General features: G+C 41.8%; 1 protein-coding gene and 1 long non-coding RNA gene across 3 annotated transcripts in view; one reads left to right on the forward strand and one right to left on the reverse strand.

Annotated features, from left to right (window-relative positions):
- Positions 1-314: 314 nt before the first annotated feature.
- Positions 315-9571, forward strand: LOC104138470 (uncharacterized). Its single transcript, XR_692925.2, has 3 exons — positions 315-823; positions 8427-8484; positions 9453-9571. It is a non-coding gene; the product is annotated as an uncharacterized lncRNA (long non-coding RNA).
- Positions 8508-17272, reverse strand: part of LOC138064164 (alpha-protein kinase 2-like) — a 64602-nt gene continuing 55837 nt past the window's right edge. For both annotated transcript variants that reach the window (XM_068925600.1, XM_068925599.1), the window contains one exon: positions 8508-15734. In XM_068925600.1, the coding sequence (XP_068781701.1) occupies positions 15491-15734 (244 nt within the window). In that variant the 3' untranslated portion in view covers positions 8508-15490. The remainder of the gene's footprint in view (positions 15735-17272) is intronic.

Genomic DNA, 17272 nt, shown 5'->3' on the forward strand with positions numbered 1-17272 from the left:
ATCTGTGTTCAGATGGGCTTAACTGAAATCAGACTTATTTCCCCCATCTCATGGGTTTGCTGGAAAATAAAACACATTAAAAATGTACACTGGCAGGTTCTTTAGTGATGAGAGTTCTGAAAATGCCTGTGCAAAAAGGAGAGTAAATGAAAATAAATAGTAATAGAGTAGTAAAGAATGGTAAGATCCAGCAGTAAACAGTAAGATTAGCACTATGATCCGAAGAACTGATGCAGTCACTCTCACTGAAAGAAATAAGCAATTAACATGAAGACTGAAAAAAGCTCTTCATCTCAGGGTTAAACAAACACAGGCAGCTGAAAAAAAAAAACCCATATTTTGCTGACATACCAGTGCAATAGCATTTTTAAGGCATACCATTTGACTTCATTCAGACCAGGTTAATATAACTTCCCACTTTCCCACCTTTTTCCCTGCCCACCTATGCTCTGTCTGAAGGGACAGAGAAAATTGAACTTTCAGGACTTTTTTTCCTTTCTTTAGTCATTTGACTAAAGGTGACTCTGGCTCTGTGCTGTGAGGGCCATCTCCCTCCCCCCAGATCAATATTTTAATATGACTTATCAGAAAGAGAATGAATTGTTTACTTTAAAACCTCAGGATCCCATAAAGGGCGAGGGAAAGGTGTCCCCTGGAAACAGAGGCTTTCAGCGCTAGCTGCTGCTGTGAATTCATAATAAGAAAGCCTAGACCTGCACAGGTCAGAATACAGTGATATTCAGCAAAATGTCATACAGTGGAACCTCAGTTCTGATAAGTGCTAACGACACATCAAAGGATCATTTGGCAGTTGTGTGAGATGGTAAGTGCTTTCCTGTGCTTGCTTCAAATGAGGAAAAGGAAATGATAAAATGTACTGGCAAAAATAAAATAGTGCAAATGAATTTTGAATAGTAAGCACTTTAGCATACCAAAATATCCACATAAGCCTGTGGCCTGTCTGTGGAATCTAATGGGATAACGGGATTGAATGCCTTATACCTATAATCTCAGCCTGAGCTTTGAAAGTGATTAGGAGTATTTTACTACTGTCAGTGGGCAAGCCACCATAACGTTTTTTGTGAAAAATGAGGCTGGTGGTAAGTATAGTTACACTTCACCAGGTTTATGGGAATGCATAAGATGTGTATATATGAAAAGGAGAGGTTTTGTGATGCATATTCAGACACTTCTTGAAATGAAGACTCTTCAGAATGGTGCTCTCAACTGGAAGATTCTAATAATGTTCTTTATCCCGATGTCTAGCAGAAAAAGTGGAGATTTTGTTCTGCCTTGATGTTTATATGTTGCTTTCTCTCTGTACTGACCTGTAACTTTCTTGTTGTTTGACTCTGCCCCATTGCAGCACTAAAAACTGCTGACCATTTCTCTTTCCTTCGTTACCTTTTGTTCTTGGAAATATTCCTACTGAACTGCTGGCAGTTTCTGTGTAGTTGTGGAGCTCTGAAACTGCCTTTTTACAGCTGCATCATTTGCCTGGCTATCTACTGTGATACGCATTTCACAGTAAAGCCTAGAAGCACCTGCGCCAGGGCCCTGCTGCTCTTGGCACTGTGCCCGACAGTGATAGGCAGGGAGCTTGACCTTTTTGTTCTGATACAGAGAGAAAGCTGAATAAAACGTGTATGGGAGAAGGTAAGGGGGAAAAAAATGCAAATTCTGTGATGAGTTAGAAAGCAACGTACAGCAGTTACGTCCCTTTGGTGTTGATTCCTCATTATCACAGTTAGAGTAAAGGCACATTCACAACACTGTTCATCGGAAATAACCTCATGGACCTCAGGTCAGTGCTTCATCCTGGCTAGACAGAACGTGTTTGAGTGTGACTTTGGATTTCCCATTCATTAATTCAGAAAATTCGGTGCCAGCTTTATGCACAGGACATGCTGCAGCTCCTTTTCTTCTTTCAGACGTGGCTCTTTCTTAGCTGTGATTTCACAGTGGCCTGACCTGTGGATCTAGGCAAATCTGCCTGACACTTCTGTGTAGGCATTCAAATGCACAACTCTTTCCCATAACAGCATGTACAGACGCAAAACACGGATGAAACCAATGAAGGATGAGAAGAGCTTGGAAAGGTTTCCGCCCTGCCCAAGTATTTACAGACTTGCTCCCTTGGGAAGGGTGGGAATGACAGAGCAGTTGTAATAACCAAATTTGAAAAAGAAAGTAATATCTGCCCTGTAACAGCTGGTCAAGGTTCATTTCAGGGCTTCAAGGGCCACCTCACAACTCAGCTAATATTGCCAAGTCATGCCCACATTAGAAAAATGTTTTTAGGTCTGATTATATGTACTTGTAAATCCATCTAGTCAAACTGGTCCAGAGCTCCAGTAAGTCTGCAGTGATCAACACTGGTTGAACTGCGTAACGTTTACGGAAAAGGTTCCAGAAAAGGCACAAAGTTACATCAAAATGTAAAGGTTTTAGAGAAAATATGTGACATTGTTTTTTGCTCATCCTGGTGGTTCAAGGTTATTCAGTAACGTAGGCAGACAGGTAGTCCATGCCGGTGTTGGAGTTCTTTCTCCTATGCTGACGTTTAAACTTTGATGCTCTGAAACGGAGTTTGCTGCATTTCCTTGACTCTATGACCTGCATATAAAAATCAATATTTGGAAGCCCCAGCCCTATGCCCTCAACCTCCCGTTTCCTGTTACAGTTCATTCCACTTTCTCAAACCAGGGTTGCTGTTTGTCTGGACTGGCAGCCCTCAATCCGTACCTCACCTGGACAGCAGCTTTTTGTGCTGGATTATTTCCTTTGCGTGGAGCCATGTTCTACTTCCCAGTAGTTCCTGTGCTTCAGCTGACAGTCTGTGGTCTTGGGGCACACGGGGCTGCACTGGAACTTCTCAGAAGCTGCAGCACGCCCTGATTCAAGCTAGGAACTGACACTCCTACTTCTTCTTACAAGAACTGATATTTAAAATGGTGACCGCTTGGTCTGAACAAGAATGGAAATACGATTTTCCTCCATAGCCGTACTGCAGTCATCAGCTATGCGTCAGTTCTATCAAATGTTTATATTTTACAAACAGCTGATGATAGAGGTTTGTGCCTCCCCCTTGGTTACTCAGCTGGAATGCGTGATGGGAGTGCTGACAGCAGACCAAGACTAAAGCAGACGCACTAAGGCTATTAATGTGATGGAATGACACTTCACCAGGGGAGTGAAATAGGAAAGATAACAAATGAGACTGACAGGAAGGCTAAGCCCGGGAAAGGGCTCTCTAAGGATCTGAGAACTCTGCCCTTAGAGCTCGTCAGCTTGCTTAACATCAGCTTTTGCTCAAATGCTACCAGATCCAGTAGCCTATGAGAGATTCGAATTTTATTAAATAGGGGTAGTACATGCTCCAGAAAACACAGAGATGTTAATATATTTAAGGAGCATATAAAAATGAGATGGATACTTTACAACAATTGTAGCAAGATGTTCCCTTTCTCGTCTCCTGGCACAGCTAGACAACCCCATCCTCTCCCATGAATAGATCAGAAGAGTTCTTCTAACCAGTCGAACAACATTCTTTTTTGAGTCAGAAAGTTCAAGTTTTCATTAACTTCAGGAAGCCATTTCTGTATGCAGCAGATATAAAACCTTCCTAAGCTCACGCAAAATGGAAAATTAATGTTTAATGTACTCTGCTCTCCTTGAAAGCTTGTTACCAGTTCTAGGGGACTAAAGGAACTCCAGTCTATGGTCTCGCTCTCTTTTTTCTTTTTTTCTTTTGGCTTCATTATTGTTATTAATTAGTTAGCAACATTTTTGCTATTGCTGTTAATTAATAGCAATATAAATTTACTAATATTAATTTAATAATTTTACTAATATTAATTCCCTAGCTAGCTTGCACTTTCACAAAGCTATCTTCTATCTTCAGAGATCTGTGTTTTTTCCAGTCGATACCCAATATCCTCTTGCCTAGATGAATACACTCATTGGCGGTCTTTTTATTGAGCAAGAGAAAGTGGAGAAGTGGAAGGAGGTAGATACAGAGGCTGCTATTAACAGAGCTTTGGTTTCTCTTCTCCTCCTTTTCCTGTGCTCCTCTTTCTGTATTTTCTTTGCTTCTTTGCATTGTTCGGATGTGATAATGTAGGGCCTAACACATAACTCAATTACCATGGCTTAACAAATCACTGTGCATCAGGTGACCCTCCTGGTTCGTGTGCTCTTAGTCCACTGCTGGTGAATAGGATCTTTTATAGCATCTTTTATCATGTATCCACTCACTGGATGCGCAGAAATGTTATTAGACTTTCAGGTTAAACAGAAACACACTCTGCCCTACCAACCCAAAAACCTGTCCTGGGAACAAGATGGAAGAACAGAGTCACGTATGCTAATTAGCTATACTGCCTAATTCACAGCTGGACACAGTGTTGAAGTGTCATAGAAGAACCTACATGGAATAAAAAGATGAAGCAGAAGGAGGAGCACAGGCCAGCTTGTGGTCTCCTAAGGGGGCTGGCTCTAAAAAGCTGGCAAGAACAAATACACGGAAAGCAAATGAAGTCAGTAGCAAGGTGATACCTCAGTTCAAACGTTAGTTATAATAGCTCGCAGGCGCTTCAGAGCTGTCTCCATCAATAAGAAAGGCACAGGTCCTTGCAGAGAATGATTCATCCCTCCCATCTTAAATTTGTCTCTTAGGACAGGACTGATCACTTTCTCAAGGTGCCTGTCCAGTTTCGTTGTCTGCAGAGGCACCCATAAAACTTCACTTTTAGATGAGTTCAGCTATCTGAGATGAGTGATTCCTCTCAAGGAAAAGCTGAATCCTGTCTCCCACTTCCTTGGTGAGATCCCTAACCAAGGTATCACATATAAATATGCATACACATGGTCTTTTTTCTGTGTTTTGCAGATCTTTGAAGTCTCCATGCTGAAGCCTGCACGTGTGCATATTACTTCTTCCACGGACTAACTATTTACTACCAGAGCTGTGGAGTGTGACAATGGTGTTTGTGTCCAATCTATCAAACGCCATTATCACACTAAATAGCTACTGGTAGATAAGACATCAATTCAGAAAAGAATGTGAATTGTAGCAATACTTTTTCCCACCATGCTGAGGAATATGGCAGCTTTGTATATGTGTAAGAGAGGATGACTCCTCTCTTTTATAAGCAAAACTACTGTAATACACGAGAAATAAATACTCTGCTATGTGCATCTCCAAATTCCCATTGTAAAGCACACAGGAGTCATCTTAATGCTGCATATTTGCTTTCTTGGGAGATATATGAGTCATGCCCATACTCAGGGATTATAATTTTTCTTAGCAGTGCAATTTACTATTTTAGTCTTCTTAAACTGAGATTCCTACTCAGTTAACGCTAACATTGCAAAATCTATTATTTTAAGCTGCTTTGTAAGTATTTAACACAAATTAATTGACAGGCTTTAGTCTGAAATATATTCTTCTATGACATGCATTGTTGCTCTGTACTAATATAACGGTGGAATCAGGATTAAAAGTGAATAAAGAATGGCGGTGTCAAATGATCAAGTTAATGTTTCACTGTCAGAAATGAGATCCAAGTTCGGTCCTGCAAACTCTGTGCAAATATATATATTATATAATGTGGATTTCATTGGGATCAAGGGAGCTGTGGGCACTCAGCACTTCTGAAAAACAAGGCCAGCCTGGCATAATCCTATTCCTGCTGGACTGACCATTACAGTAGAACATGGAAGCCAATCAGCTGATGTAGTCAAAATCTGGCACCTAATTAAAACACACAGATTTGAAACATTAGTTGACTCGGATGCCCATGACTCAAGCAACAGGTTTGAAAACAGGGTTCTAGGGAAATCTATGAAGAAATGAAGGTAAAGGATGGCATTGCTGATGCTTTGTGTTAGCGTGTGACGCTCTGGAAATAACACTACCTGTTCAAACGTGAGACTTCATTGCTTTATTTAGTAAGGCCGCAAAGAACTACTTACCAGTTGACTTCAAACAGGACATAAAACTGTCAGTGCAGACACTGAACTCCACCACCTCATGGCTGCCCCTGACTTTTATGTTCCAGTTGCTCTCTCATGTGAAAGGCAACTCCCCACCTCACCTTCCCAGCCTGTCCTTCCTAAAGTGCCTGTATCCATCCATCACAGCGTTCCAGTCACGAGCTATCCCATCACATCTCTGTGATCCCAATGAGATCATAGCCTTGTAGCTGCACACAGACTTCTAAATCCTCCTGTTTTCTCCCCGTTATCTACATGCATACACTTGGGGTCATTCTGCTTCAGCCTCATTTTGTTGGTCAAGAGTTCCCTTCTGTTTACATCACCCCAGACCCTTTGGTTGCCAACCCCATCTACCACTTCCTTCCTTGACTGCTGGTCATTCTCTCCCTCCCCCTAATTCCTAGTTTAAAGCCCTCCTTACCATGCTGGCCAGCCTGTTGGCAAAGATATTTTTACCCCATTTTGTCACGTAGATAAGTCAGCAGTGCTCCAGTTTCTGGGAACATGATGCAGAAGCACCTGACATGGTTCAGCACAAATTCCACTCAGGTGGGGTAAGGTTTAGCTCAGTAGCATAGCTGTACTGATTTCAGAGCTGGTCTGTCCCTGGAGGCAGGGACATGTGCTGCATTCACATGGCAACACACCTGAAGCCCTGCATCTGCAACACATCCACCACACACTTGCCTCTGTTTGTTCGGTGCCCTGACCAGCCGTGTGCTCATACTGGTTAGTCCACTGGCCAACATTATACAAGTCTAGAAAAAAACTGAGTCCTGACAGAAACCACTGGCAGGAACTATGTTACTCGGTAGTGATGCCAATGTCTTTAAAAAAAAAGTCCTTTCTGAGATATTTCAAAATGGAATGGAAGGTGGAAGATATGAAAAGGGAACCTCCTCCGCCTCTCTGTAAACTGGCCTCATTAGCTCTATTTTAGGTCTTGCATTTTGCTCCGGCACAAGACCCTTCCTACTGAGACAGTACTGGAAAGCTCAGGTGATGGGGGAACTGGCATCACCTGTGGGTGTGACAGACCTGCACCCTTTGGCTCTGCTGTATAGGCACAGGAGAGAAGAGCTGTGTTTGACTGGGGAGCAGCAGGGGCTCCCTGCTACTTTCTGAATCCTGAAGCTTGTGTCCTGAATGCCCCTAAGAGTTGAGCAAGGTGGCCAGTCTTGAACACTGAATTGCTTCTGGTGACCACTCTGTCAGAAGAAAAGAATTACTGATGTCATTTCCACATTCATAGATTTGATCACTCTCTTGATGGCCCATACAATAGTAGCATCAACAGAAGCATTAACTTCTGTGAAAAGAAACGTGTCCTACTATCTTTGCCCTGTGCCCTGTGCCCCTGTAGTTTGTTCTGATACTTCTTTCAGTATTTTTTTAATGTTTAGATCTTCCTCCTATGTTTCCCTGGTTCAGTCCCATTTTCTCAGCTACACTCACTTGTATCAGGTTCTGGTACATCTCCATTTCCTTCTCCTTCTTTTCCCGTGTTTCTTCGCTTGTGGTAGATGCTGATCCAATGGCTGATCCATTGCTATCCCACTTCTCTATCATCATCCTTCCAATACATACTGCACCTGTGGATCTCTTCTTCCCTTTTGTGGTTTTGCTTTCAGGAACAATACATCTTAATGTTGGCTGCCAGATAAGCACGGATGGATGGATAGAAATATCCTGGTGTTTTTCCTCCTTTCTGATGTTTCTTATGTTACACAGGAAGCTCATTCAGACACCTTTCTGTAGCAGCAGTGTTGACCTTTTGGGATGTTCTACTAAGGTTTTCTGCTGGCTCCTGAGGACGAGCCTGTCCCTGTATTGTCACTGGATAGGGACCTGTCATATCACCAAACTGTGGGTGCAAAAGTTACGTCTTGGTGCCATGTAAATGGCACAGATCTAGCCACAGCAGACAAGCAGCTGTCATTATCTGATCCCACATGTGCACCTGTCAAAAGACCAAATACCCATCTACTGTGTATTTGGGGGAACATGAATTTGGTTCATGAAGTGCACTTTTAGTGAAGAAGAGAAGGGCTGCAAGGTCTCTGTGAAGGAGAAGGTAAGGACTGGGCTGCCGCATTGCATAAGGTTAGATCCTGTCTTGTGTCTGCAAGGAGCAGATGATGAGCTGGAAAGACTGATCTGATGGGCCAGAAAACATTTGGCACAGACTGGACATCTGTAAGGCCACTAAGCATTATTCTGCCACTGTTTCAGAGCAAGCAACCTCAGATGGCATCCACCAACATAGCTGGAATCCAGCAGCAGCAGCAGCAGAAAGGCTCCCAAAGCCAGTATTCTCCTGTCGTACAAGATTAACCAAATCACAGAAATTTCACACCCATAATAGCGTACGGCAGACCTCACAGTAAAATCAGCAAAGCTGCAGATAACTATGGTTTCTTTTTCAGAAGGCCTTTGGTGAGAAATAACTAATAGCTGAAGGAATCTTTGGGAACCTTTGTGAAGGTGAGTTGGTGGGGGGAGGAGAACAGGAAATCCTTCTTTCTCTTTTCTCTGGCCCTGAAGCAAGCAAGCAAGCAAAAGCGACTTTGTCTGCATGGCCCTCTGGGTAATGCTTTTGCAGCTAGCTACTTCTCTTCTCAACATCTGATTGAGAGAAAAATGAAGAGTCCCTTCCCTCCCTCCTCATACCTGCAGTGCTGTCTAGGGAGCTTGCACCATTGTTGCTTGCTCTTCTCCTGATTATTCATAAAGCAGTTTTTCCTGTTTGAAGAACATCTTACGCTGTTTCTCTCCTCCCACTCAGTGAACCTCATGTGTTGCTTGCCTGAGCGTAATATCCATATGATATCAACAGAACTAGCAGGAGATTGAGGCTGTCATTCTGGACTAGCTCCACCATTTGCAATGTCATCACAGCTTATTCCACAGCATTCATGCTTTTAGACATGTAAAATATGAACCTTGTACTTCAGTGGGGCAAGGGCAGTACAGGCTCCCCGGGTCCTATTTGCAATGTATTAAAGGAAACCCATTTAAAATATTCAGTCAAATATCCATGTGGGCAAACAGTTCCTAACCTTCCCCTGGTGCTCTGTGGCAGGATGATAACCGTGTAGATTAATCCTCTCTCCCTATTATTTTCTTACTACTGTGCTTTTAAAACTCAAAATGAAAAGTCATTTATTGAGGCTTTTATTGTAGAGCTACATGACCTTTACAACACCCACACAAGTATTAGATACACCGAAGTTTCTTTAGGAGAGAGAAGAAAAAAGACATAATGGAGCTGAATCCCTGCAGTTTACTCTTAGGTTATGTGAGGTTGAGCTGTGGGAGTTATATTAAAAAGTTCCCCCAATAAGAACTGCATACAAAAGAAAACCCAGTCAATTTTCTCTTGCTACATAGTCTATAAAGAATGGATTGGGGAACATACTGCCTGGTTTCTGATGGTGTCCTCCATCTTGCAGTCTCCTTCAAGTGGATAAACATTCAGAGGCACATCTGAAATAACATCAGCTCCCTTCTGAAGCTGCATCCTCTGGAGACCTGGGTCAAGCAGTTTGTAAAGCAAGTGCGTGCGTAACGGCTGGGAATACGTACCAAAGTGCTGCAATGCTCTGTACACCCAAGGCTAGTCAGTCATGGAGAGAGATTCAAATGCTAAAACTTAGCACTTTCGGTTTTTGTTTGGTTGGTTTTTTCCCCAAACTTGAACCTGAAGAATAATCTAAGTTTTATGGCAAGGATCTGTCTTCCTGAAGAGGTTGAAAAAAATGCTACAGTCACTTTGGTTAAAAGTTTTGCCAACTATTCTGCATTCCAGGCCTATCTACCCATATTTCAGGGCCAGACTGACCTTTTTCTATGCCAAGGACTTTCTTCTTGTGAGGGTCATTGTTATTTAAGATCTAAAGCTGGAACCAGAGTCTGCAGCTGATTCCCAGCAACTGTGCACTGTTTTTCCAAAAGCTTAAGGTCAGCTCTTTTCCTGAATCCTTGGAGGACTGATGTATTCTGATTCATTCACTGATGCATCTGAACACTCCTGAAGGTTTGGGTGAAACTTTCAGAAGTACCTGAGGTTCCACTTTGGAACGGACTGAGGAGGCCAATTTCTATTGAGCAATGACGTTCTAAGTATTCAAGACACATTTTGGAAAAAAGAGCATCTTAAGCGTTGAGCGCCCACTATTTTGTGGATGTGGACCTATGCCCTGAAATACCTTAGGTGTTGTGGAAAATATTACCAGTGGAGCTGGGGTAGTGCACTTAAAAATTGGGAAAGAACAGGTAAAAATCATCAATTTATCTAGAGGGACATATACCTTTAAAAACTCAATGCCTATAAGCCATTCATGTGATTACTTTTGAACAAGAAACATCCTGTAGAAGCTTTATTGATTCTCCATTCTTGAGTGTTTTATCATTGTTAGTCTGTGTAACAGAACTTAAATCACAAAGCATTAGTTCATCAGCCTAAATTACTGTGGTGGCCCTATGAAAAGCATAACATTTTAAAATTGCTATTAGGACACGGTGCAATTTATTCATTCTGTGTGTGCTCATGAACATCTATTAATATAACAACGCAACTGCTAGCAACAGGAATTAACCTGGAAGTGTTCCAGTTTCTGATTTGCTGATGTATCTTCTGTGATCAGAAAACAGATTTATTAAACTTGCTCATGAAAACTTTGAATGGGTCCTTTCTGTGAAAAGCTGAAAAACAGAATTTGGCTCAGATTAAAATGCTGCGAGACAGGTAAGATGTTTCTCCCATTCTTCTCGATGGGCCATTAAATCTAAAGCCCAGTGAGAATATTGTTTACCCTACTGATAACTGTGATTTCACTGCCGATTGTGCAGACATCCAGCTGATGCATATTGGAAACAAAGGTACATCAGGGTAAAACCATGGTTCTAGTACGTGAATCTTTCCTGTGCCATTGAAGTCAACTGCCATTAATAGGACCAACTTTCTCCTCCCAGTCTAACTTCTTAGCTTAGACCTTTGTTTAAAGTTGAGATTAAATGCGCTCAATTTTCATTATTTTTCAAAGAGCTGGGAAATACTTCCTGATACATAGTATATAAGTATCTTGTATAACAGCAAGATTAAGGAGGGTAGAGTGGCTAGTTACCAGTCTACAAATGAGAGCAATTATTAAAAAAGTCTTTTTTTTTTAAATCTGACATGGACATTTAGACATGGGCAGACATATGGCACATTAATTACCATTTCCCTTGTTCTTGACACGCACCCTGGAGCTCTCTTAGTATCCTGTCAGCCTACTTGAATTCTAAATTCTTTATACTATAGTAAGACCTGGAAATTTAAACAAGGAAATGGGATTTTTTTGAGAGGGTCCTACATAAAGAAGATATTCCTATATAGAGAAGATATTATGGCCACAGAGTTCCTATGTGTCAGACAGACAGCTAGGAGGGCAGAACAAGAAACCTGAGCAAGCGCTCAGCTGAAAGAGGAAGAGGTAACAAGGAAACATAAAAAGCAAAGTCTCTATTCTCTAATTCCCTTAGATATATCAAAGAGCAATGATATGTGTGTACCATGACTGAGCAAGGCATTAAAACTTGGCTTTAAGCTGAGGTAAGCAGTTAAGCTTTTTCTCCTTTTGGCAGCTATTAATGTGTAATTATTTCAATGCAATTCACTTGTAGCTGAACTCAAGGGTAATGACTGAATTTTAACAGGATCTTGTGTCATTATTATAATTGAAGCTTTTGTTCTAGTAGAAGTAAATGACTGCTTTAAAACAGTGTATTGCTAAGTTTTCCTATTATCATCACTCAGAAATTCCACTGATAGAAAATCAGGAATTGTGATTTGCTCAGTGTTGTAATACATCAGCAGTATAATATGCCTATTAATAAACAAAATATGTTCAATAAACTCCTGAGCAGTGGAAAAGCAACCAATTTAGTTGGGAAATATGTCTATTTAATTCAAATATGATGGCCTGTTATTATATAATGCTCCACATACATACACATTTACTTCACAAGATTAATAATAAGAAAATCACAATTAGCCTTTGAGTAGTAAATAGCAAATTCATCCAAATAGCAACATAACCAGAATGTGCTCTGAGTCCTTAACTAATATGGTCCATCAATGGGCTTGGTGTACAGGGACGCGCTCTATGGGCTTCTCCACAGAGGAAAATATTATAAAAGATTCATTCTTGTTTGTTACCGGAGGACGTGAACGTGATCTTCTTTTCTTTGGAAAGTAGCACAGAGCCTTGCAATGTACTGCGTTCCATGGATATGTGGAGCATAAACATCATGATTCAGCTCTATGGATTCTACTATGGTTATTTTGGCCAACAGGTGTGAAGAACATTGTCTCCAAGTTTTTGACGAATGAGTAAGGAAGAAAGGTAGGACTCAGTCCTGCAAATAACTTTGCAGAGATGGAACGCTGGTCCCAGATGGGAGCTCCAAGAATCCCTCTGAGCTTAGTCACTTGCAGGATTAAGACTTACTTCTTTCCAGGCAAGGATGATATTCATAGTCTCTGTGCGGTCATCAGTAGTGAACACACAAAGTAAATGCAATAAGGTGACATTTTTAGGCAGGCATGAAATAGTAACAAAACTAAGGTTCTCTAAGGTTGCAGTGGGGTTTGGTTTACCAATGCCCTGTCTCCTAGAGATCAGAAATATGAGGAAGCTAAACGCTAAAAAGTGGAAAGGAAACGGAAGCAAATTTCCTTCCCAAAGATGTTGCAAGGCACAATCATAATTGTTGTTTCCTGAACGGCCAGAAGCCATCTGCTCTATAAAGCTAGGGAATCACTTTTCAGCTCGTACATGAAAAGTGCCTTAGGCAAAGTAAAGGTGGCCTGCAAACATATATGCATGCTGATGCACACACACACACAGAGCATCCAGATCAGGCAGCAGCCCCAGAGTAAACCTTCTATTCTTAGCAGGGCATGAGGGAATTCAAGTTCAATGGCTATGCCAGGCCTCTCTCACCCTTTTATGCAGGTTTCTTACAGTGTCCCCTGGGCTGTGACACGCAAGCAGCCTAGTCACTAGGATGTGTTATGTTGTCCAGCACACCACTCCCACACACGGCTACAGAAGAATTGGAAAGCCCTGTGGTAGACTTGCCTTCCCATATTCGCACTCTCTTTTGATGGAAAGCTGTCTGGAGCAGACCATTGCTCAAAGCCTCTGCGATCACCACAGAAAGGTAAAGGGCTAATAAGAAATGTGATGGGGGCCAGCTTCATGCTAACTGCTTGGGCGCTGACATGCGTGCCCCAACTGACACAACTGTCCCAAGTGTTGGAATGTGCCAGAGCCCACGATATGCCCCATTCCCAACATCTTACTTTCTCTACAAAGCCAGCTAGAACTGCACTTAGCAATCAGCATCAACACACAACAGAATTCCAGGCACAAATAAACAAGGCACTGACTATTGTCAGGCGGCAGTGGAAAGCGGCTTGCTGTAATCCTCATTTCTAGAGGCCTTGGCTGGCTACATACTGTTTCTCATTCCCTCATACGCACTGACTTCATTTGGGCTGGGAGAGAGGTGTAGGTAAACAGACTGGTTCCTAGTTTGAACAACTGAGAAACCAGAGCAAGGGGGCTTCCCTGTGAACATCCCTTCCTCACTGTATAGCCTGTGTCAATAAAACCATCTGTCTCATTTGTGCCCCATCTCCCTCTGCCTGTTGTATTTGCTGACTCTTCCAGAACTTCTGCTCTATCTACTTTTCTACCTCCAGTCTCTTGCGACTCTTCAGATTCTCCACAATAGCAACACATTGCCATTCAACTTTATTTTAAAATGAATGATTGCCCATCCTCAGCACACTGTAACTGTTTTGTAAAGCTTTCATTCTTAATGTTTTGTCTCAGATTTCAGTCACAGTCTGGTCTCTGAGCAGGGATTCAGCTCTGTAGACTCAAAGATAGACTCTTTATCCATACATCAGTCACAGACTCTCCTGAATTTTCAACTTCTTTTTGCATTTTCTATTTAAAAACTCATCTTTCAAATAGTCTTTCATGTATTTCATTTTATGTGGACTGCAATACCACTCACATTTCTGCCATGATGTTTTGTAATAGTCTCCTCTGCCTAAGTTAGTAGAAAACTATTAAAAACTCACAGTTCTGGAGGGCTTCATCCAATGAAACATTAGATGTTTACAATGTAGTTGTCTGTCTGACACTCTGTGCTTCCTTTACACTCAATGGAGAGAAATAGGCACTTTTTGGTTCAGTTCATCTAACCTGTTTTAGATGTCTGTTTTTCAGATGACCTGAATCTTGCTCTAGATCCCACTGCCCAGACCTCAACTGACTGTAAGAGGGGCCCAGGATGACTAGCCCAGGTCTTCACATCTATACTGCAGTCAGATAGTTTCTATCCCTAGTGTCAGCTAGCCCCCTACACTTCCCCTCTTATTAGCACCCACAGTTTATGAATACAAAGCAGAACCTACTTTGAAATCTCTTTATCTTCTTTCAGCACTGATAGGACTCTTGCACTCCCGGCTTCTATAAGGGTGTCGGTTCTTGGCACCACATTTTATTTAATAATCACTCGGAATTAAGAAGTCTGACACTGTTCAGTGGTTGTATTCTGTGTGTCTGGCACTGCAGGATGGGCTTTTCAACGGCCAAGCTCCAGTAAACTTGTTGCAGTGCTCCAACATGCATAGTTCCCTCCTTTGGCTTCCAATCTCCACATAAGCTACGCTTAAGTATGATGGAAAACAGCATCTTTTTCCAGTTCTGGCACTGTCTAGGCATTCTGGGTAAATCATGCCTCTTTAGCAGTTAAGTATTGGCCCAAGGCACCTGCTATGTTCCTTCAAAAACATCTCTATGCTACACAGAAAAGTCATCATGCGTATTTTAATTGTAAATATTGCAAGGTACTGAAATATCCTCCATCTCTTAATGGCTTATTTCAGATGGTAGCTTTCTGGCAGCCTGGAGACTCCTGACCTCTATGCTACAACAGTATCAGTGCAAGTGCAAAAGTACTCCACCACGGGGTTAATTGTAGAGTCAAGAAAGCAATTGTTCTAGAACAGCCTGAATAACAATATTAGTGCAAAACCTTTACTAAGTGGCATCTTAGATATATTGATGTTTACATAGCAGCTGAACCCACAGGGTCACTGGCATAAACACGTATGAGGGAAGATGTTCTCTAATGACCTTGTTGTGCACAAAGTCTAAGACTCAAAATGTGCAGGTATAAGCATATAGAAGAATTGCAAGATAATCCGGGCAGACGGCTTAGTTTGTCTTCAAAACCTTCACCTGGTGTTAACTCTTACCTAGCTAGGTCATAGAGTCAGCTCCTTTCTTTGCTGCTGGCATTAGCATCAGCATGGCTTCAAAACAATGTCAGAAGGCAAAGGACTCAAGTTATCCCCCCCAACAGGTCATCAGCACCTATCACACTACTACATGTCCTCAAGAAGTTTTCACAAGTCGGGCCAGCGCTACTCAATGCTCCGAAGAAATGAAGTCTCCGTTCTCTTACTTTCTTGGGCGCTGGGCACTGTTTTCTTTACAGTTGTTGAGTTTGGCAGAGTTTTGCTTTTTGTGGATGTTGGCTTCCTCTGTTTTTGATGAGTGGATCGGAGAGATTTCAATCCCAGCATCTCACAATACTTATTGCACTGGTGAAGGACTCTGAACTGCTCAATGAAAGAAACGGAGCAGTTGCCTTTAAAACCTTTGTATCTGTAGCAACAAAGGAAAAAAAAAATTGAAATAGGATTTCAAGATTTATTGTCAGCATAGGGGAGATAAGAGTATGACTGTTGACTCATAAGTAACTTGGAAACAGTAAGTAAGTCTCCTCCACTCATGCTGTGTTGAGAAGCATTAACTCTCTCTCACAGATAATCAAACTGAGCCATGGAGATGTGACAGAAACTAGGTAGCCAGTGGTGACTCACTCCTTTGGGCAAGTAATAGACCTTGAGACTTTATACCTCAGCTCCCCTCCTAGAGTCGTGCTCCAGACACATCAGCAGAACATAATGCCCTCAGGCCAGCCTGCTGCTGTTCAGCAAGAAACTCTCTTTATATCATGTATTGATCCTGATTCAAAAAACTAGTGGGAGCAGAGTAACACACTGCCAGCAAAGGGCAATAACTTAGGCTGAAGGATTTTGATTAATTTATCATGAATATTCAATGAACTATTGGGTCTTCGTGGAAACAAAGGCTAAATTCCCTGTGAATGCCAGTGGCAACAAATAATTCAACCAGCTGTCGTTAAAACACCTTCCACTGTCATGGTGTGTCACCGCCGGAAGCTGCAGCACTGTATGCAACACAGATGCAGTTGCCAGTGTCTGAACAGATAACGAGGCTCTGTGCAGACAGCCTTTGGGCAGCATCTGTGCACTCCTGGTATCTGAAATTCTCCATTTCTGCTGCAAGACCGATTGAAAGGCTTCGTTTCTCCTGCCCTTTGTGTAGGTGTACTCTACTGAGCTGGCAGAAATATTAATGATAAGGAATCTCCAGGGCTATAAGTTAAGCGAAAGGTTTCACTGCAGTGACTGATGGCTACTTTAATTTGTGGCTGCAAAATGACCACATACTCTTTCTCTTCCTCTCTCTCTTGCTTTTTTTCCCCCAGGTAGCCATTTTGTTGCAGCTAATGGAAATTGCATGTGTTCTTCTCCCTTACAGGAAGTTTAAGTGCTATGATATTATTCATTTATTTCTGGAAATAATCTTGGCATGAAAAAAAATCACCCAAAAAGTCCACTTTTATTATGAGCTAAAGAGAAGTCTGTGTACCAGCTAAATTACAAGTTCTTACATCTAGTAATATTTGTGAGCAATCTGTACTGTTGCAGTACTATTAGCTATTGATCCCTCAGAACTTCTTAGTAGAATAAAGGACACCTAAACTCACTAGCTGAGTCACAAATTTTTATAAGGGGTCCTTGATTCCTGGTTCCTTAAATTTAAGTGATACAGCTGGAGACTGCTGTCATTCCAGTGTGCGCACATTCTTCTCATGCAAGGCAGTCTGACTGCAGTTGTAAGTTTGTGCGCTCAGCGCACAATTTAAAATCAAAATGTCTCAAGTGCAGTATCTGTAAAGTTGTGTACTGAAGATCAGTGGCCAGACTGGAAAGGATGAATTTAATTTAGCTAGTCGCTAGCATCTGAACTGGTTAAAGAGCAAATATTCATAAACTGCACACATTGTTTTCATAGCTGTATTTGGTATCTGTCACTTGCTGTATGTCTTTAAA

This window comes from Struthio camelus, chromosome W (assembly GCF_040807025.1).
Source record: "Struthio camelus isolate bStrCam1 chromosome W, bStrCam1.hap1, whole genome shotgun sequence".
Lineage (NCBI taxonomy): Eukaryota > Metazoa > Chordata > Aves > Struthioniformes > Struthionidae > Struthio > Struthio camelus.